This window comes from Lemur catta, chromosome 4 (assembly GCF_020740605.2).
Source record: "Lemur catta isolate mLemCat1 chromosome 4, mLemCat1.pri, whole genome shotgun sequence".
Taxonomy (NCBI): Eukaryota; Metazoa; Chordata; class Mammalia; order Primates; family Lemuridae; genus Lemur; species Lemur catta.
Window position 1 is genome coordinate 41,055,926 of NC_059131.1, and position 23,663 is coordinate 41,079,588.

Here is a 23,663-nt window from a genome sequence, read left to right on the forward strand (position 1 = left end):
TGTCAACTGGCCCTAGTAAAAGGGGAAGAGAGGGAGAGAGGGTTACATGTGCACTAGTATTTACTCAGTGCTGTATTAAAATACACAAATTGGAAAAAAAAAAAGACCTAAGCTGAGATTGAGATAAATCAGTGGCCAAAAATAAGATGGCATTTGAACCATGGTGAAATGGAATGCTTACCTCTGTCATATCCTCCCTGCTTCTGCCAAGCTTAGGCTGCTCTTCCACACCAGCATAAACAACCATATTCCTATACAGTAAGAGTTTATATTTATAATATGCATAGAAAAAAATACTAGAGCTTCATGGATAGAAAGCATTAGAAGGCACTTTTAATGAACTCAAACTAGATGCTAAGTTTGGGGATACGAGTACATCAATAACAGTCTGAGCCTTAAAAATCTATCAGATGACTGTGTCCTAATGACAAATCATTGGAATCAATAAGAAAAGACAAAGAAATATTTCTCTGGGCTGGTTTAGGCATGTGTATTAATAGGCAGGAATATAATTTAGAGCAGATATTAACAACATCCTTAGCCATATATCATACTAGGATTAAGAAAGGCTAAGGGTTTTGGTACAAGGAAAGAGGCAGGAATGAGGCATAGCATTGGCAGGAGCTAAAGAAAGAGAGGAAGAGGGAAGAGGAAAAAAACGTTCAGGTGCCTCTCAACCTCCCCCAAAATCCAAATATGATAAAACAATTATATCAAAGGCTTTTTAATGATAGATAAGGTACATGGTAAGTTATTACTTACTTTGGCCAGGTGTAGTATCCCCAGTGAGTTTTTTCCACAAAACAACATGACTCCCATTCTTTTTTAGTTCTTGGTAAACTTTTGCTATCATAATGCAACCAATGATTATCAGGCCTATCACCAGCAAGAATTTGGTTGGGTTTAGGATATCCACCTAAGGAAAAGACAGTGACATACGATAAATTTAAAAACATTCATCCAAGCATTATACTCAACTTTCGATCAATAGTAACAGTGCAACTTTTCCTTCATAACAAGACTCTTTTTAAATTCTCTCAAAGCAAAACCATATATATATGCAATTAAGGGAGCATTTCAAACCAGAGAAGAAAAGATGGGATTATCCACTAAATGGTGTTGGGATGGTTATTAGCAGGGAGCAAATCAAGTATTATACATAGTTCATCCCCTGTAGCCAAATTAGACGGATTAATTTTGTCGAAACTTTTTAGCTTTGAATTAATTTCAGACTTACAGAGCTCAACGAATTCCTATATATCATTCACCCAGACACCCTAAATTTTAACATCTTACAATGTATGCTTTGACATTTTCTCCCCCACCACACACGTTTATTGAACCATTTGAGTGTGAACTGTAGACATTCCTTAAATAACTAAAATGTAATTCTCAAAATCAAAAAGTTAACATTGATTAACTGTGCTATTATTTCATCAGTAGACCTTATTCAAATTTTGTCAACTGTCCCACTGAATGTCCTTTAATCAAAAGTAAAAAATTAAAAACATTTTTTCTAGTCTACAATCCAATCCAGGATTAAACATAGCATTAAAAGAAATTAAAGGAAGGGTGGGTATGTGGTGGCTCACACCTGTAATCCTAGCACTCCGGGAAGCCGGGGCAGTAGGATGCTTGAGTTCAGGAGTTGGAGACCAGCCTGAACAAGAGCAACACCTTGTCTATACTAAAAACAGAAAAAATTAGCTGGGTATGGTGGTACCCGCCTGTAATCCCAGCTACTCAGGGGGCTGAGACAGGAGGATCGCTTGAGCCCAGGAGTTTGACGTTGCTGTGAGCTAGGCTAATGCCACCGCACTCTAGCCCAGGTGACAGAGCAAGACTCCATCTCAAAAAAAAAAAGAAAGAAAAGAAAAGAAATTAAGAGACCTGACAACTACAGGTCATGTTTTAATCCTGGATTGGACTTGGACTGTAGGGCGAAAAAAAAAAAAAAACATTTTTTCTTTTGGAAAATTCTGATATTAAGGTATAAAGAAGAAAATTAACCTTGCCCCTAATCCCATACCCAGAGACAAAAGCTCACCAAATTGATAAGGGTATTTTAAGTCTTTGAAATGTGGTTGGATAAATAACTAATATAACACATTGCCACACTAGGGGCCATGGTGTTTCATTATGAAAACAGAATTAAAGCTTCGAAAACAAAATGATTCTTTCCAATTTAGTGAAAAATGTGTTATTTTTTATTGTTTTCTATACGTGAGTTATATGTAACTTGAAAAATAGTTTATGCCACTCCCAAGATAAATAGACGTGTGAGTTACGTATGCTTCACAAGGCCCCGGGCTCAAAACTAGCATGAGTTAAATACATGGCAGTTAATGTGGTCACTGTTTAGCGGATGAGATAAATAATATGAAGCAGTGACATATTTGCCCAGAGTGTGCAAAAGGTACATGTATTATGAAGATATAAAGAGTCAATCTATTTTTTAAAATGCTTATTACTAGTTTTACTATATTAAATGTTTCTTTCATAATATTTTTTCTTTCTTTTTTCGCTGAGACAGGGTCTCACTCTGTCGCCCATGCTGGAGTACAATGGCATAATCAGAATTCACTGTAGCCTCAAACTCCTAGGTGCAAGCAATCCTCCCACCTCAGCCTTCTGAGTAGCTGGGACTACAGGCCTGCACCACCACACTCAGGTAATTTTTAAATTTTTTGCATAGATGGGGTCTCACTATGTTGCCCAGCTGGTCTCGGACTCCTGGCCCCAAGTGATCCTCCTGCCTTAGCTTCCTAAAGTGATGGGATTACAGGCCTAAGCCACCATGCCCAGCTCATAATGTTATTTTATACTTTGCATTAACAGCCACAGAACAATATTTGAGGTAAAGAACTATTAATATAATTCATACATTTCAAGAAAATTTTCTCAGTTTTACTGAAAAGCACTCTTTTTCACTGTCACCTGGGCTAGAGGGCAGTGGCATCATCATAGGTCACTGCAACCTCAAACTCCCGGGCTCAAGCGATTCTCCTGCCTCAACCTTCTCAGTAGCTGGGACTACAGGTGCACACTACCATATCCAGCTAATTTTTCTATTTTAAGTAGAGACAGGGTCTCTCTCTTGCTCAGGCTGGTCTCGAACTCTGAACTCTGGGCCTCAAGCAACCCTCCCGCCTTGGCATCCCAAAGTGCTAGGATTACAGATGAGAGCCAACGTGCCCAGCCTGAAAGGCATGCTTAATTGCTTTTGGTAGTACTTACTGATTTCATAGGGGTTAATGGTCAGCTTTTTGTGAGCTCTTTTTAGCTGTTTGAGAATACCAGCCACAGCTGAGATAGCCATCTAGAAAAAACACAGGAAGGTATACATGTCTCAACATTTTTTAAATCTTGTAAATGGTTGCCTGCTTTATTCAAAGTAGAATTGGATTGTTTCTTTCAAAATCACCTTAGCCATTAACGTGTGGTGGCACAGCCATATGAGTGCCAACTCTGACTCTGAATGAGTCATTTGTAGTCCTTACTCTAGGAACTTCACACATGCTAGTCTCTCTCCCTAGAAAACTTTGACTCTTTTGCTGTTAAACCAAATATCTGCTGATTCTTCACATCTTAGCCTGTCTTTCTAAATGTCTTTCTCCAGTGTATTAGCCTAGGCCAGCACACCCCACCCCCTGCACCTCGCCTCTAATACTTTGAGAGCAAAAAAATAAAAAGTTGTACCCTCAGACTTCTTTCCCCTCCTGAAACACTGCACACCCTATTTTCTAATTTTTTGAAGTCAGTCTTTCCTATTCGCCTAATACACTTGCTCCCAGCTATATATCCCCAGTGTTGAAATGCACAGTGCCTAAATACATCCTCATGTATTTGTTAAAGGAATCATTATCATCTCTGAACCAACTGAGGGAGATTTAGAATCAATACACTTCAAAGTATTTAATAATTATGTATTGTTAGTGAAGAACTTAAAGACTTCAGGGGAGGAAATATTCTCAAACCCAAGATTATAGCTAAAATAAGGTATCTACCTTTCGAACCACAATTGCATCATGGTTGAGATTCTCAACAAAAAACCGTATGGCACGAAGAGGCAACACTCGGTCATCTCTCAAGAGTAGAGACAGAAGCCCAATGCCTATATGTTCAAATTTCCAGGGCCTTAAAAAGAGGGAAAAATGACAAAGCCTATCACACATAAAACCACTTTTTAAAAAATTTATATTTGAAACATAATTTTAAATTTCTTGAGAATTAAAATAGGTCTATTGAAGAACACTACTCCTATCATCAACCCTAAACCTCCCCTCCATCTCTTTCCCTTCTAATCACCTTCTAAATACACAACACAGAGTACAATTTTTTGTGATACAGCTATTCGTGGCCTTTGATATAGAAAACTCCCACAGTATTTAAGAGAAATGCTTTGAGAATTACAAACACTTTTGCACTTACAGATTTCTTTGCTCCACACCGTCTAGCAAAGTGTTCACCAAATTTTCATAGTTCCTTAAAAAGAAAAAAATTCAGGTGTATTGTTTTACTATGATACTAAGATAAACACCAAATAATGTCATAGAAATTCAAATTCCAGCCAAATTCACCCTCCTCCCGCTACGTCTCATCACCAGACCATAAAGTACCCGGTGAGAAGCAAGCCCAAGTGAAAGCAGATGGGTGAGCAGAGATGCTGGGAAAAGAACATGAAGGTATAGGGAATAACTCAACTGTTCCCAAGTGGGCATTCAATAGTAAATCTGTAAGTAGTAATCGATTAATTAGGAGTGGTCTATCTACGTAGATACTCCAGGTATCTGAAATACATTAGGTAGTCTCTAATATAAGAGTTTATTATTTATAAAGACATTTTAGAAATCGGCAAGTAGGAATATTCATATACCAATTATAAAGCAGAGACAAAATCAAGTTAAGAAGGCTCCTGTGCTCGAGTGTTATCTGGTTCCAAGAAACCAAAAACTGTTAACTAATATCCTGATAACCAAATTTTATCAAAAAGTAATTATTATAAAAGCTACGAGTGATACACATGCTGAACTTGAATTTAGGATTTAATGACTAGTATGTGTACCAATTACCCATTACGTTGTTTTCCAATATTACTATCTAAAAATAAAAATAAAAAATAATTCACACTGAAAAGAAGATATGCTATTAAAATAACTCTGTTTTTAAGATGCTGTTTTCTACCTACACAGCTAAAAGGGAAAAGTAGGGATATTTACAACAATTATCTCCCAATCTTTTTATTTTTTCAGAAGTCAGTGTGTAAAAATCAGTAAGTAGTTATGGTACATCAGTATTTTAGAGATATTTAAAAGATGTCATCTACCTTAGCAGACCATTCATGGATTACCTTAGGGCATCAGCATTCTTTTCTTGTTGGCGTTTAAGTCCTTCTTTTATTTTTTCTGGGCTAAGCAATGTTTGGTTGATAGAGGGGTTTTTTGACTGTTGAAGTAATTCTGCTATAGCGATGCATGACTTTGGAATCTTAATACAAAGAAAAAAAGCAGGAAAAAAATTAAGTTCTGACCCATACTACAACATGGGTGAACCCTGAAAACATTAAGTGAAAGAAGCCAGATGCAAAAGTCCACACATTTTAAGATTCTATTTATATGAAATATGTAATAATGGGCAAATTCATCAAGAGATAAAGTAGATTAGTGGTTTCCAGGGGCTTGGAGTGTGGGGGAATGGGAAACAACTGCTATTGGGTATAGGGTTTCTTTTTGGGTGATGAAAATGTTCTGGAATTGGAGTAGTTACATAACTCTGTGAATATACGTGTATTCAACCGTACGTGTTAAAAGAGTATGTGAATTATATCTCAATTAAATTTTTTTTCTAAAAAAGAAAACATAATCTAATGACAGTTGCAAATAGCAAGCCTGTTTTATTTGAAAGAAATACACTTAGAGCAGTGATTCTTTTTTTTTTTTTTTTTTTTTTTTTTTGAGACAGGATCTTGCTCTTTCATCCCAAGTAGAGTGCAGTGGCGTCATCATAGCTCACTGCAACCCCTAAACTCCTGGGCTCAAGCAATCCTCCTGCCTCAGCCTTTCAAGTAGCTGGGACTATAGGTGCACACCATGATGCCCAGCTAATTTTTCTATTTTTAGTGGAGAGAGGGTCTCACTATTGCTCAGGCTGGTCTCAAACTCCTGAGCTCAAGCAATCCTCCTGCCTCGGCCTCCAAGAGTGCTAGGATTATAGGCATGAGCCACCGAGCCTACTTAGAGCAGTGATTTTTAAACCTGGGTAGATATGTCAACCACAATCACTTTAGGAAAGAGGGGGATTCACCTATGCTCACGCTTCCTTTATCCATCCCCACATCCTCAGGGGGTGTGAATGCGGATTTGCAAGTTCTTAGATGATCTGCTATATCTCTCAATTTGAGTATCACTGAACCTTATATTCTTTACTCTTTCATTTGTCACATTATCCAATTTTAATTTCCTTTACTATAAATTATGAATCCTTCTGTGACTTTGGCAATTATGTCTAACCTCGTAAAATATAACTCTTTGAAAAATGAAGGCATGGACACACACAAAATAATGGTAAATTACAACAATGTAGTAACTCTTTATAGCCTCTTGATAGAAAAGAACCTGGATCTCTCCAGGCCATGCTCCAACTTGCTACTTCACCCCATTATCTACAATAATGAGTAATGTACAATGTACACTAAAAGTACAAAAAGGAAACAGATAAAGGCTTTTTAAAAGAATATTAGGATCAAATGCTAAGAATGCTATTACTGTAAAAAGACAAGAAAAATAAAAAGCATTTTAACAAAGCAGTATTTCTACTAAAATTTGAATGAAAAAATGATTTTGCTTACTGTGAAGTCCAAGCCAATTGTTTCATATTGCCTATGAATCTTTTCTGCAAGATCATCAAATAGTCTCACTATTGATGGCTTTTCCAGGGACATGGCTTGGCTAAGCCCTGAAGAAACAATTGCTGGCCAAGTCTGTACAATGCAGTCCCAGTCATGAAGATTTGCCAAGCACACACCACTGTGATTTCCGAGAAGACAATACAAGGCACCCTGCAGGAAAAAAGCACGTTTATAAGGGAAATAAGAGGCATCATTTAGTTGTAGTCAATGCACTTACATGTTATTTTTACATATGCATTGATTACTTAAATGTTTAATATCGGTTAGTAAATAGGTTCACACATTTAAAATGTTATTTTTATAAACCTGAACATGACATTTAAGTGGCATTCACTAATATTTTCTATAAGTCATTTAATAGAGTGTTTGCTCAAAGAATGGCTATTAATAAGGTAATAGAGAAATGTAAGGATGTTTCTAAGAACATAGATAACATTCTGCTTTCTTCTATTATATCATAAAGTCCATGAAATGTGCCACTCTTAATATTTTAGGGCCTAATGTTTGAAATAATTTATTAAGTAGTATTTAACACCTGGTTGCCAAGAATTTTACTACGTATATAAAAACTGGATTATTAAATAATACTATGTGTATTTTTTACTCATAAAAGTCCAATTAATAAGAATCATTCTGTTGACAGCAGGGATGCTTTCTAAGGTACCCCTTTCTTCACAAAAAATAGCTATTAGTATATCAAAACATTTTGTTATTTCCAATTTCACTCTAACTTGATTCCAAACTGGCTTCTTACCCACCCTATATACCACTCCACTCTACAGGTTCTCCATAAGGTCGCTGGTAACCTTGATTTTGTTGAACCAACATATATTTTTCAATTTTCATTTTTCTTGACCTCTTTGATTTTATCCATTTAAATTGCTCTCAACAAAGTCAACATGACATTCAATGAGTTAGACCTTCTACAACACCCTTGAATTACACATCTATATGGGATGAGGGTGGTTGGCAAACTTTTTCTGTAAAGGGCAATCCATCTGATCTCTGTCTCAACTACTCTTCTCTGACACGGTAACGTGAAAGCAGCCACACACAGTCGAGGAATGGGCACGTCTGTGTTCCAATAGAACTTTATTTACAAAAGCAAGCAACTGAGGCTGAGCTACAGTTTACTGACACCTCTGTCTTACAAGCTAACTTAAAGGAACATTTTTAGGGCTCATCTTAATTATCTCCAGAAAGCAACTAACACTGCTGAGTGAGTCTTCCTTCTGGAAAGATCTCTCCTTACTTACTAAAGAGTCATTCCTCCTCATTTCTTGATACCTTTTCAATCTCTCCCATGTCAGCTGGCTCTTCTACTTGCCTTCTAAAGAAGTTTCAATACATGCCCCATGGTCCTTTTCTCACTCACCTCCCAGGCTTATCTTACCCATGCGATTGTCTTCAACATACCCAGAAATGGTATCCTTTAAACTCAGATGTCTAAGTGCATACCTGACATTACCTCTGAGTTTATAAGAACCACTTCAAATTAAATGTGTCCAAACAAACTGTTTCATCATCTATTTTCCTAGTCTCTCTCTCTCTGATGTGCCCAACTAGTTGTACAGTCCAAAAGTTTAGTTATTTTGACATCTTTTTCAGTCTTCTCATATTCAATCACCAAATCCTATCCATTCTCTCTCCTAAATCACCCTCAATTTCTTTCCACCTGATGGTATAAGCAATCATTATATCTTACCTATACTTTATTATATCACTATGGGATGTAGTACTTGCCTTATTTGTGTCATTTTTTTCCTTCTCTGCTCTAACCACATAAGCTTTCACTCATGCACCAACTTACCACATTTGTTCCTGTCTCAGGCCCTTCCTTCATGCTGGTGATGCTACTCTAAACTTTTAGGTCTTTCATCCTCCCTCCCATAGGCCAACCAGACTACCCATTAGCGTACAAGTTTAACTCTTTTCCTCAGGGAAGTCTGCATCTTACACACTGATCACAAACATAAGTAAATAATAATTAGGGAGAAAAAAAGACTATACCTGTTTAAAGGTGAATTGTACTGATATCTTCAACTTACTTTGAAATACATAAAAAAAAGATGGATAGGTAATAACACATCATAGCAAAATTTTAAATATAGACTCTGAATGGTGGATATATGGATGTTTACTGTAGAATTCTTTCTGCTTTTCTGTATGTTTGAAAATTTTCATAGTAAAACATAAAAAAACTCTGTACCTTGAACTGCTGTTGTGTGACATCTTGTCTATCAGGCCGTAAGAACTCCAAAACCAAGGGAATGATATCTCTGCAACAGAAGTTATATGCTCCCAATGCAGCAAAAAATGTTTGTTGAGCCTTATTTCTGACCTGGAGAAAGTATTATTAACAAAAGACTTTTATTAAACAGTAGACAAACTATAAAAGATTTCTAAATGAATTACCAAAATGACTGATAATTTAAATGTTTTTCTAATTAACAAGAACAACAAATGATTATCTTTATATGAAAAGGAAAGCACATTATCACCAAGCACATCTGTGCTTTAGGTTGATGTTGGTTCAAATACTTTTGATAAAGGGGAAACTGAATGAAATCGATATGCATTTGTTCAGTAACATGGCTAAAAGGGATCAGCAGACTATTAATCTTTTTATTCTGAGTTACTCTTAATAAGAGTCAGATTTTCTCTTCTGTCCACACCAGGAAAATTAAAAACTTTCCAGAAGGAACTTAAATAAGCAAAAGAAACACAGAACGATTTCACCTTTTCAATGCAAACCTCAAGTATAGCCCCACATATCTGGATCCCAAACAAAAGATTCACTGTAAATTTATAGCCTATGAACTACTAATTATAGTATATAAGCAACACATTGTAAATATTTCAAACTCTTTGAAACATTACTTTGGGACAAATGTCTGGGTTACAGACTAGTTATAGGTTGAGCATTCCTTACCTGAAATGCTTGAGGCCAGTAAATGTTTTGGATTTGGGGGGATTTTGGAATATCTGCATTACATACTTACTGACTGAGCATCCCAAATCCAAAAATCCAAAATCCAAAATGCTCCAATGAGCATTTCCTTTGAGCATCACGTTGGATATTTTTTTTCCTTTGAGCAAAAAGTTTTGGATTTTGCATTTTCAGATTTGAGATGCTCTTAACTATATACCTGATTAACATTATTTTACAAAGATAGAATAATTGGCTGTACATGAATCTCTTACTTTTTCCACATCTCTGTACTTGGAGATAATCTCTTGGTCCTACGCTATCTTAAAGAATAAACCCTACACTTCATATTGTAGCAGCTTTCTAAAACCTAAGCATAATGTCTAGGAGGAATTAAGTGGCCTTCACAGACTGGACTTCAACATCACACTACCACTATCTTTCAACTTTAAATGAAAAATTGAGAAGCAATTACAAACAGCAAAATTAAACATTATGAAAAATGACTAGCAAAATTAGTTTGAATATATTTGCAATTTGAAAAGTATTTTCTTCTATGCCAATATGAGTTAAGAGGGCCTAGCTTTTGGTTCTGGTTTTCTTACTTCCTAGCTGTGACCTATGGGAGAAATTATTTACACTGCCTTTTTAAATGGGGATATTTAGATTGCATGTAGTAAAACAGGAGGGAGGACGAAGGCAGAGTACTTGGTTAAGGCTTACCTGACTGTATGAACTGGTAGATAAACGCAGAAGATCTCTGATCATATTCTGATGTATCTTTTTGTATTCACAGCCCTCAACAGTTAGTGTTCGTAGCTAAGAAAACAAAGTAAATCAAACCTCAAAGTATTTACTAAAAGTTCATTTCATTGATGAACTAAATATTCATCTGGAAAACTATCTTTTTAAAAGTCACCGTGATTAAAAAAGATATTTACCTCATGCTGCAACATTACTCTGTCGATCAAAAGTGCTCTGATATGTTGTTTTTTCCCATGGAGCTGGAAAACAAAGTAGCAAACACCTCAACATTTTCCCTAAATGACTTCAACAAAGGATTCCTTTAAATATCTTAATGAAAAATTAGTTTTAAAAAGGCCCATAGTGGACTGGCAAATGGTGGTGGTATTTCATTCATTCTAAAGCCATGAGGCTTACATTTAAAATACATTATCTCAATTAATTTTACGGCTAATAGTAAAAAATATCCCTTTTAAATGCCTCATCCAACCCCCTGTTTTTCTCTGACAGTTTATTAATGGATCCATGCATGGGAGAACAACACAGCTGGGTCGTTATTCAGTTAAGTATTAAAAGTATAAAAATACAGCCTAAGAAAACTGCTCAACTACTCTCTTACATTTACAGAATGCCTTTCAGGGTAACCGTATATGTTTACTATAACATTTTATAGTTCTAAAAATTCTCATTTAAGCTTTTACCCACATAATCTTCCACCCAGTCTCCAAAGGCAGATACCTGGGACTCAAAGATTGACCCTCTTTCACACCTGTATCTCATTAGTCATCAAGCCCCACATTCCACCTTTTCCAAAACACCTTATCTCCATTCCAATGCCAGTGACTTGATTCTGACTATTTCTTCACATGGGACTACAACAGTTTAACTGCCCTCCTTGCTTTCAGTATCAATCTTTTTGTACTTAATTTTCACAGCAATGGCAGACCTTTTTAATATTTAGTGAACTGAATATTGATCTTTCTGATACTTAAATCAGATCTACTTAAGAGCCTTTAATGACTCCCCCACCTCAGAATATAAAACTGGACCATTTCCTCACAACAAACAAAACTACAAACAACCTAGTTTACCTCCTACCACTCCTTCCTATAGCCACTGTTCCCTAAAGCATGCCATTCCCTGTCTTTAAAATATCTAGCACCTCTTGTTTAAACAATCAACTCACACAACCTTTTTCAGTAAAACTTTCCTGTAAAATAACACTGCTATGAACACTTCCTATCTTACTTTGGTACTCTTTCCTCCATGCTCCCAGAGAAGCTTATACTGACTGCCACTGAAGCACGAATATAATATAAGATAAATTTTTCTCAGATCCACATAATATATGATGCTTTAAATTCATGCCGGTGGCCAATTCCTCCTATTTTTGTTCATTCCTTCAAGTTTTTAAAAGGCAGCCTGAATGCCATTGTCCAAATTCCCATTGAGAGTTCAGAGACTGTCATGGAAAATGACAGAAGATTTTGCATAAGGAAAATACATTTTTTCTATAACCCATTTGATTTCTAACATGATGTTTTTAGCCTTTACATAATATTTTTAAATCTGCTCTTTTTACTTATAGGGAAACTTCCTTTCTACACTGAATAATCCCCAAATCAAGAGATTATTATATATCTTTTTAAAAAATCAATTCAGACTTTTAGGTGAAAATACTGACCCGGTTTTCCATTGATTTCTTTACTAAGTTAAAGCTTTTCCATCGGGAATCAAATTCATGCTTGTGAGATCCTTGGAATTGCAAAAGGTCTCCAATAATCTGTGTCAAAGAATTTCAAATTTTATTTACAAGTCATCAAGTCAAGCTTGATCATATTAATAATTGTGCAACTATTAAACAACAATTGTACCTTTATGATAAGAAACAATGACTTGGTATCATCTTCTGAATTATCAAGTATGTGGTCTATAATGAGAGAAGAAAAAGGAATTTGGCTAAAATATTTTGAACTACTTGAAGAATCCCAATGCATTGGTCAAGGATCCATTAGTTAAGGGGGGGGAGTGGATCGCTGCCCCAATATTCTCACCATTTAAAATAGAAAATGTAAAAGTAAAAGCTTATATGCTATAGAATAAAATTCCTAAATACTTAAGTACAAATACATTAGATGCATATATAATACTTACTGAGAAGTTTCCTTATGACCTTAGCAATTGCTTCTCGGTGGTTCTCTCTGGATAGATCTATTTTTAAACAAATAAGAGAAGGCATTTTAGACATTGAATACTCCTCAGGACCATTATATCAATAGCTTATGTCAGAAAGGAATAAAATATTCAGGAAAAACACGAATGGATCTGCCTTTATCATAGTTGAAGTGGCTAGGCACAATACAAAATATCCGAAACCTCCACATTTGAAATGAACTGCTTGGAGGACTGCTTGGGCCCAGAAGTTCAATGCTGCAGTGAACTATGATCATGCCACTACACTTCAGCCTGGGCAAAAGAGTGAGGCCTTGTCTCAAAATAATAATAATAATAAAATGACCTGCTTATAAAACTTTATTGTGCAGGAAGGTGGGGGAGGTGCGGAGGATAGGAAGAGAAAAACCATCTTTGCCAATATTTCAAAGGCTCTAGTCACTAAAGACTACAAATGCATTGGGTTCTCTAATTAGTTATAGGTGACCCAAATCAAGCAAACAATTATACCTTAGCAATTAAGGTATGTAACTAACTCTAATGTTAATACAGCAATGAGGAAGTGTGAATTTCTATTAATGTTAGATTCAGATATTAACACAATAAAATGTTTGACATAAATATTGATATTTAACTATGATAGAAATATACAGAGATCATTGGAATATAAAGTTACAATATTCCCATTTACATGAAGTATTTTATATAAATCCTGAAAAAATTTTAAACATAAATGACGATTATGATATGAAAGCCTACGTCTGCATGTAAAAAGTATTCAAATATTGATTTACTGACCCAATTTCTATCTTTTATTGGGTATTCTTTATACAACTTTCCGGTTTCTTCAGAAAAACCAAAAATGACTACTGTGTAATCAATATTTATTTTATATATTAAAACAGAGGCCATAAAAATCATAACTACAAAACTATTCCATTTTCACCCTTGGAGTGGAACTGATTAAAAAAAAAAAAAAAAAAAAAAAGCCCACACAGATACACTCAGATTAGGATTCACATACCATATTCAAGTCCAGTATACAACTTTGTCTCTTCCAAGGACACCATACTTGGTACCCTGTATAAAAACAAGAGTGCTTGCATTTATTAATAATACCAATACAAAGCATTAAAGGGAAAAGTCTCATTGCTAGACTGTTTAAATCAAAACAAAGATAATGCTCTTTTAAGAAAAACAGATTTCCCATCTTCAATACTTCAATTCTTTATCCTTCTGAAGATTAATGCTATCTGTTTTGGTAAGAACCATATTATTTATCGTAAAAAAATATTAATTTAGTGACTTCAGAAGAAAAATTCACCTCCCAAAGGAATACTGATATTGAATATTTAAATGTAAGAGATTAAATCTAATAGTAAACATTTATACAAAGAAAAGTCAGTTTCATAATGGTACAAGAATGGTTAAAACTCACAAATTTTACTGAAGCATACATAGCAGGCTAGCTTAAGATAATCATTGCTCTTCTGCTTAAAACCAGTCAAACAGATCTCTCCTAACATCTGCAGTAAAATGCCATTCCTTTTGAAGAAATTCAGATGTAAAAACATTGTTTCCTAATTTAAAGATCTGCTGCAACAAATTGTGTTACCACAACCATACCTAAGTAGTTAAATTTATTAAACGGTTAAAAAAAATCAGCTTTTAAGTATGCCAAGAACAGATTTTACAGAATAAGAATCTACGTATCTGAAATCTAAACTTTCTTCAATGAAAAATATACTTTAATTTTCAACATTTTATTTCAAAATATGAGATTCTATTTATAACTTTTTTAAAACAAAGAGATGATATTATTTAAGAGGAAAAACGTGCACAAATGCCAACATGAGGTAACTAGTAAGTGGGACTTTTATTATTATTACTCATCATCGATAAACTGCATGGCATTTACAATAAAGAAAACACTTATTTTTAAATCAACATATCCCCAGCTATATTGTATACCCCCAAAAGTTGTTGAATTAATTGAGTTATCTATATCTTAATATTTGACAGTTATGAATTCAGATATTTATCTAAATAACAAGTAATAACACTGTAATTTCTAAAATGCCAGTTATTTATGTCCATCACCATAATCCAGTGCCTAGGATAGCAACAATACTTTCTTAAGTTTCAAACTCAAGCCTACAGAGTATAAACAAAGAATGCTGTTTTCAATAACTTATTTCAAAGTTCATTAATACTTTATAATACAAAATGCTAACTTGCTTTTTCAGAAACTTTAAAGATCAAATTCTTCTTAAAATTTGGATTTCATTTTATAAAGCTTCAACCTTTGGCAACAGCTTTCAAACTTGAGCATCCTGTATATTTGTGTATGATTAAAAAATATATATGTCTCCAAAATCTAGTTAGTAAAAAAATCAGATTCCTTCCTTTACAATGAACTTCAACTCTATTGAAATTAGATTTCTCCACCAAAGAGAAAAAGCCTGTGTTCAGAGAGTAACAAAAATAAAAAGTGTAAGAGGGTTACCACTTCCCACCCCCTATTAGAGCATGGTGAGGTGCTTGCCATGGGCTGTCATGTGAGAATACTTGCCTCCCCACTGCTGCTATAAACACAGGTAGCCTGCTAAAGTAGAAATACAATGTTCACTATACCCAGTCCATACCTATTGCCATATAATATTGAATCAAACATGAATTTTAATTATTGTCACATTGTACAAATAAGGTTTAAAAAAGCAATCTTCATAGCAAATTATTCTCCACAATTTTTACTACTTCAAAAAAGATTATCACTTGAGAATCTGAAGTGGGTTTTTTTGTTTGTATTTCTGGCTCTGGTAATTGTAATCACATTCAAAAACAGGTTTCATCTAAGAGACTTGATACCGATTTCTTAAATCCATGTGTCACTTTGAATTGCTTCCGTATCAGAAAATTCAAATATTATCACTAGACTCCTTAAAAAAAAATATAATCCTGTACAAGATGTAAAAATGTTAAGTAATATATTTAAATAAAAATGTCTTATCTTCTTCCTCTACTTTTAAAACCTAAATTAAAACACATCTTCCATTTCTCTTGTATATAGTTGACCCCTGAACACAGGTTTGAGCAGCACGGGTTATGGGTCCACATATATGCAGATTTTTTTCACCCAAATGCAGTTCAAAAACTCAGTATTTGCAGGACGCAAAACCTGTGCATATGGAGGGCCAACTTTCTGTATAGGTAGGTTCCACAGGGCCGACTGTAGGACTTGAGTATGCATGGATTTTGTTATACACAGGGGTCCAATACCTCAATTATACCAAGAGATGACTATGTAAGAAGATATCCAGTTAGCTATACAGTCAGCTTTATTTCTTCTTATCCATCAAAAGTTCTTCCTATGCTTATTCACCTAAGATTCAGCTTTAATTTGATTTCTTCTTATAAATCATGAATTAATTAAACTCCAATTGGATTGACATGCTTTACACTAAATGCTTCTCAAAAAGTGTAAATAGATATTTCCAGTAAATATGTCTTCTGAACTTAGGAGAATGATTTTCTAAAAGATCTCGATCCAGTACCTAAGTAAAACTTCACAATTCTCTTTGTAGCACATTATAGGTGTAGGCGTACCCAGACTGTACTCTAATATTTAAAACTGCTCTGGTAACTTTTAGTTATGTACATAATCTTTTTTTTTTTTTTTTTTTTTGAGACAGAGTCTCGCTCTGTTGCCCAGGCTAGAGTGAGTGCCGTGGCGTCAGCCTAGCTCACAGCAACCTCAAACTCCTGGGCTCAAGTGATCCTCCTGCCTCAGCCTCCCAAGTAGCTGGGACTACAGGCATGTGCCACCATGCCCAGCTAATTTTTCTATATATATTTTTAGCTGTCCATATAATTTCTTTCTATTTTTAGTAGAGACGGGGTCTTGCTCTTGCTCAGGCTGGTCTTGAACTCCTGAGCTCAAACGATCTGCCTGCCTCGGCCTCCCAGAGGGCTAGGATTACAGGCGTGAGCCCCCGTGCCCAGCCCATAATCTTAAATGAATAGGCTTAACAGACCATCAACATTTACATATCTATGTTCTGATTAAAGGCCATCATCACCTCCCCCCTGCATGTGAAATTTATCCTACTCATTCACCACTTCTTTTTACAAACAGTAATATCATCTGACCTCAAGAACTAAATATAATTTTGAAAAATAATTCCAATACAACATATTGTAAATAATACCATATATAATAATAATAAAGTTAAATCAGCTTCACACCTCCTAGATAGTACCAGGCCACCTTATTCATAACAAAATACATTCAAATATTTGTGTCCTTGTGCCACTAAAAAAAAGACATGAATTTTCAACAATTATGTTATTTGTACCACAAGATGGCAATCTTCTTTAGATTTGATTAGAGTAAAACTGAAAATATCACTGGTATATAAAAGGATGGTGAAAAAAACGAAATGACTAATAATATAAAAACAAAATATATAATACAAATCACATATGCAAAAGGAGGCTAGATAAACTGTCATGAAACAACTGTGAACAATAATATAAAATTCTTCCTGTGTACAAGTAAAAGAATATCCTACTCATACCAATAATCCTTATCTTCTCAAGTAAAAACCAACATAAAAGATACAAAACCAAGCCGCTAATAGGTTTTTTCACTTCAAGGTACAAGTGTTTCACAAGAGACAATTGGGCCTATTTTTGTGTTCCTTTATCCAATTCAATCCTAGGTATCAATAACAGCTACAAACACAACTGAAAAGCTGGCTCTCACTCTGCCAAGTGAATAAAGGTTTCTAAGTAAAGAGAAATCTTACATACTGCTAGATTTAAAATTAACTCTGAGAATAGGAACTACTTCCATGTCTGACACACAAGCTTTTAAAAATCAATGAAAACAGTCAGAAGGTGAAATAAGGAGAAAACAGGGTTACTCACCGTGGAGTAGTAACTGTTTCCTTTTCTGTGTGCAGCTCCCCCAGCAGAGCTGGGTAGTTTCCTGGAGGTGCCAAGAGAGGTTAGCTAGCCCTGCCCCTCATTGCATAAGCAACACATCCTTTCACATATCAATGAAATGGTCTCACTATTAGACCTTAAGTATGAATTTTTTTGACTGAAAAGTTAGTAAATGCTGAGATCCTAAGAATGATGTAACTAAGAATGATTTAACAGATCTATCAGAGGAAAGGGGGCAAAAAGTAAATATTTTGAGATGAAAATGATGACTCCTCTACCTTGAGTAACCCTGTTTTTCTTTTTAGATGTTAGTTTTTGCATCCTGTGATAGTTGGTTAGACCTAAAAGATTATATAGAGAGTGGACTGCAAAGTGAGAAATTAATGACGATTTCAGGATTAAAGGCAAGTATCCAAAATTCCTGTGTTATCCTGGAAAGACATAATCCTACTTCCACATCTATAAAGGTAGAACTATGAGTATGAACTATATGACAAATATCTCTCTTAAAACATTAACTAAAGGTTCCAAGAGAAAATAGGTTCTATTTTAAGATTAATTCCGCAACCTGTGGTAGCTAACAAAATTGTTAAAATTCAAATGGTTCTAAATCATACTAAACTAGAAAAATTTACCCTTAATTACCCTCAAAGGACCTTATACCCATCCTTTGAAACTATTAATATATAAAGTTTTAAGTACAAGATACTTAGTAACCCTATATTGCTAAAGGTATAAAAGTACAACGTGGATACCATTAGGTAGATCATTTACTTCTATACTTGGGACTTTGCTTTTTATTTTTTGTCAGTCTCTAATCACATAGCACAGAAAATAGGTTTTCCCATTCAGTAGACATTTCCCTGAACGATGACATTTTAAGATCATCCCATATACAAAATTAGGAAGTTAGATTTTCTTACAGGAAAACTCCGAAGTACACTAAGCTTCTAGTTTTTCATCACCAGAATTTTCCAGAAGACAAATACTACTAATACATGCACAAGGCAAACTTAATACTGAGTAATATACCCCCCCCCAAATTATAGCAGCTAGAATATTTTACATAATTAAGATTTCCATAAGTTTAAAGTTTTAAAAAAATCATTTGAGTTGCTATGTGCTTCCAAAAACTGGTCTGGTATTTCAGAAAATGCATAATGTCTCATAATACCACAGCCAAATTGTTTGTTATTAACAAGAGATACTTCCTTAGGCATTACACTAACACATTCATCACAATTATGTGTCTCCTTTACTCCCCCCTACGTTGTACATTTCCCTCTATTTCCTAGGGAGTAACTAATGTCCTAAATCAGAGTTTTCTTTTCCTCTAGTAGTTTCAAATTGATCTGCTGATGATCTCCATGAATTTGCTACAAATATCCTTTCTTCACACTAGGCAGTGTGATTTCATATCACAGAACAATGGAACCATCAATTGAAATTATTTTATTAGTTTTTTCAAATCAATTTAGATTTAAAAGATTTTTACAATTATGGACCTATACTGGAATAAGCATTTTAGAAATTTTAAAGCTATTTTATGTTATTTTAGTGAGAATTAATTTACCATCTGCAAAAAAAGTCAAAATGTTACGCACAGGAAATAAATGTAAAAAGTCATACTTTGCCAAAATAAATTAAAATTTCAGATGAAGGTGGTTCTAGTTATAAATTGAAAAAGACTCTATTAAGAACTATTTAAAAGTCAAACGAAGACTTAATAAACTACTTCTGTTGATAATTTAAAGGCAAAGAGCTATACTTTTTTTTTTTTTGAGATGGGTTTTCACTATGTTGCCCAGGTTAGTCTTGAACTCCTAGGCTCAAGCAATCCTTCCCACCTCAGCCTCCCAAGTAGCTGAGACTACAGGCTTGTGCCACCTTGTCCAGCTATTCTAATTCTACTTTAATGTAATCATTATCCACATAGATATGCATAGCTACAATGCACGTTAAAAATGCTATTATTCAATGATTTTTGAAAACTGAAGTTTTAATGTTTTATTTTGTTATATATTATTAAATACATTAGAAAACACTTTCTATTTTTAAATACATTTAAATATATAAAATTATATTTATTAAATATTTTATATTACTTCATTATGTTTTATTAAATTTTCACTCTGTGAAAATCCTAATACATAAAACATTTCAGTCTAAACTTACCTTTCCTTTTCAATATTTCTGGGAAAAGCCTATAGTGGATACTCAGGATTAGCTTTATAACTTATAATGCATAGTAATATAGGCTAACAATCTACCTATTTATATCCTATGGTATTCATAAAATTTTTATAATATATTCCTTTCCTTATTAAAAGTGCATTTCATTATATAAAAATCTTATTGGCTTTATAACCAAATATATGAACCTTGTATGATGCACACTTATTTCAAAGGATATAGACTTGCTTCAGTTTACTATTAAAGTGCACATGGCATAAAAAGAGCTACATGCTTATATGAGCTACAAGAGAAACCTCTAAGCCTCCTTATCAGCACTGCAACCTAATAATATCACTCAGTGCTAAAAATTTACTAACACAGAAGACACGTATTTTTGTTCTTAAATTATTGAATTAAAGACCACAATTCCTTTTGTCAATACCTTCAGGTAGAACTCAACTTACTGATGTGCTATATTTGCTAAGTATGAAATAGCTTTTTGCATGCCATAAAAGGGTCAAGTTCTTACTATAGTATACACTGTTAGGATCACAGGGAAAAATCCAAACAATTTCTGTAGGCCTCTCATTTTAAAATAGTGTTTAAAATCAATCTCTTTTAACAAAAATAAATTTTGATACAACTGTTGTATTAAACTATAAAACTGATGAAAAACAAAAGTTCTTTTAATAGAATTTGGCAAATTCCTAGGCAGACTTAAAACAGATTTACTTACCTGAAATAACCCTAATTCTCCTTTTCAAACCTAATAAACATCTAATAAGTTCCATGCCTAAAAACAGTTTTTAGAGTGAAATAAGTGGGAATTATGGAAAAGTATAACTCTAAACAATGACTATACAAAATATGGCAATGACAAGCAAGCCACATTTTTAAACTACTCCTTGAAGCTTTTTAATATTTTTGTTGTAAAATCAGCAAATAATTCTCCCTTTGTGTTTTTTGAAGGGGAAAGGAGGTTTCTTACTCATTTTTATGTGATTTTCATTAACTTGCTCAGTAATGAGATGTTAATCTTGAAAAAAAAAATGATCTTAGTGTACTGAAACTAGCATCTATCCACTTAATAATTAAGCTACAGTTATTACATACAGCTGATTTTATTCTAACTCAATTTTTTCAGCTTAATTGGTAGCACTAACAATGGAATAAACTGAGATATTCATTCAAAATAACAATACTCTAAAAAGCACTTAAAATCATTAAAGCAAATTGGTAGATCTAAAAAGTTCAAAATAATAATAAACACTGAAGAAACTTTTACTAAGAAACACCCCAGTTTTTTTGCTATAAAATCCTCAATCAATATTTACTGCAGACCAAAAAAAAGAACTATTGTTTCTGTCTTATTTAAAGAAGAATATTTATCTTAACTCAGTAAACTAACAGATGAACTTAATATCTCCATGTTGATATTTTTAAATTGACTAACATCTAAAGTTATTCTATCCTGGCATTATATGAAAATCTGAATAAAGCCTTCAAGAAGTTTATAGACCTAAATTTTGCCTCAGGTGTTTTTGACCTAACAATGACAAACAAAAAGGTTAAAGTGATACAGAAACATCAGCAGTAACAAAACAGGTAACTCGTTAAGTGACTAAGACTTATATGCCAAATGGCAAAATAAAGTAGTTATTTTTACTTACAAGTTAGTAACTGGCTCTCCTTTCAACGGAGGTAGGAGGTTTCCTGAGCCAATTAAACAGTTGTGCACTATAGTCAGACTCTGTAGAATATCATCTCTGGAAAAGATAAAAGATATTTCCATACTTTAGAAGACGAATAGAGTCTAGAAGACGTATTAGAGTCTAATACAAAAACTTTACTAAGTGGGGAATATGCAAAATTAGGCAAAGAAATAGCAAACATCTTCAGTTTACCAATTTAACAGTAAAGGGTAAATAGTTATTCATTGCTAATAGTAGACCTGCTTACATTTAAACAGGTTCTAAATAATCACAAACAACAACAATCAATTGCCCTTTGTGAAGTAATTCCGAATTTAACCACCTCTTTACCAAAGACCACGGCCACTAACAAAAAGGGAAAACAGTGCTACAGAAGACCTTCCAACTTATTTGATCTTTTTAAAATGGAACTAGCTAAACATTTACTTCCAAAAAGCAGTTCAAGATACTATATAGCTGCCATTAGTTAATCAGACTTCTTTCTCCAAGCCCATTCCAACTGAATATACTTATTACAGATTTCTCTGGTTGATACATATTAATTTTCTTGTTATTATTTTAGAAACTTTCAAAGACTCAAACTATGAAAGTCTAACAGCTTCAAATAACTATTACTTGTTAAATACTCACAGGAGAGAAAAAAACAACCTCACAGAAATATTTTTCTAAGTAATATTAATGTCAATAATGTGAATTTCTAAAATGAAGCAACCCAATAAAATCTAAGCTGTCTCTAGGAAAACAGGCATTTCCTTTCAAAGGGGGCATACCTATACACATTTTCCAAAAGATACACAAAAGTGAAACTGCTAAGTAAGAAGGCACCAAAAACAAACTAGAAAAAATAACCCAGAATTTTTCTATCTAAAATGTTTAAATGTTGACAAATTTTCTGTTACACAGCATTATATTAAATGGTTTTCTAAGTACATTTATGACACATTTTCAAAACACATATTGAAAATGAATACATTAGATATGCTAAATGTTTAAATGTTGACAAATTTTCTGTTATACAGCATTATATTAAATGGTTTTCTAAGTACATTTATGACAGATTTTCAAAACACATATTGAAAATGAATACATTAGATATGCCATATATAAAAAGAGAAAGGCACAAAAGATTTCTTTACTCTGCAAATGAACTGACACTAATTGATTATAAAAGAAAACCAACCTAGACATTTCGAGTTCTCCATCTCCACAACGCTGGAGTTTGAAGAGCTCAGGCTGAAGAAAGGAGTCCAACAGATAGAAGGCAAAAGACACTTCTTCTGAGGAAGGAACATGCCACTGAATTCCCAGATTCCACAAGTCTCCGGGTTTACCCCAGTCCTAGAAAAGAACAGCATCTATTTAGTAATTTGAGAAGTTAACAAAAAACAAAAACAACAACAACAAAAAAACACACAAAAAGCCTCCACACATAAACAATTTAAAGATTTGAAAGGAAATGAATAATCCAAACCTAAGCTGACAAATAATATGCAAAAAACTGACACGAAAACATTATATTGCCCTTTTATTATCAGTCCTGAAAAAAGTCTTCCTGAAGAGCACTCAATGAGCCGCTATAAGAGGGACAGCAAATTTATGTGAAGCTATTTAATTTGGCAATAAAATTATATGGAACTATGGAGATTAATTATGGCGTACCAAGTTATTTCACATAATAGAAGAGAAATCCGGAGTTTTAGCTCCACACACAGTGACAGCATAAGTTTCAGACATTCCAATAATAGTTTTAATACTATATTTTAAAAACAAAAAAGTGACATCTTTAAACACAAGAACAAAATCACACTTTGAATCCCTTATGTCCCTGAATCCTATATTATTGAAAATGCTTGCCTTGATAGGAAAGTATTCAGAAGGAGGCTTGTCAAAACCACCTGGCACGCTGCAGTATTCTGTAGGGTAGATAAGTGTGGTAGAACGAAGAAGATGATGCAAAAGGTTACAAGAGAGAGTGTAACCCTGCTTACAAGTTAAATGTAGGGTTCTTTGGAGAATCTTTACAAGCTGCTCCTTATAAAGAAGCAACTTTTTTCCATCCACTCGAGTAATCTGAAAT

The 23,663-nt window shown here is 34.0% G+C and overlaps 1 protein-coding gene across 1 annotated transcript in view; it reads right to left on the reverse strand.

Annotated features, from left to right (window-relative positions):
* Positions 1-23,663, reverse strand: part of PSME4 (proteasome activator subunit 4) — a 100,054-nt gene that overhangs the window by 28,106 nt on the left and 48,285 nt on the right. Inside the window, 17 exon segments of the mRNA XM_045549600.1 lie at positions 182-251; positions 763-916; positions 3,238-3,319; positions 4,008-4,137; positions 4,432-4,485; positions 5,351-5,487; positions 6,848-7,057; positions 9,117-9,248; positions 10,560-10,655; positions 10,778-10,840; positions 12,265-12,363; positions 12,455-12,510; positions 12,735-12,791; positions 13,777-13,832; positions 21,545-21,640; positions 22,767-22,924; positions 23,441-23,656. Coding sequence (XP_045405556.1) covers positions 182-251; positions 763-916; positions 3,238-3,319; positions 4,008-4,137; positions 4,432-4,485; positions 5,351-5,487; positions 6,848-7,057; positions 9,117-9,248; positions 10,560-10,655; positions 10,778-10,840; positions 12,265-12,363; positions 12,455-12,510; positions 12,735-12,791; positions 13,777-13,832; positions 21,545-21,640; positions 22,767-22,924; positions 23,441-23,656 — 1,866 coding nt within the window.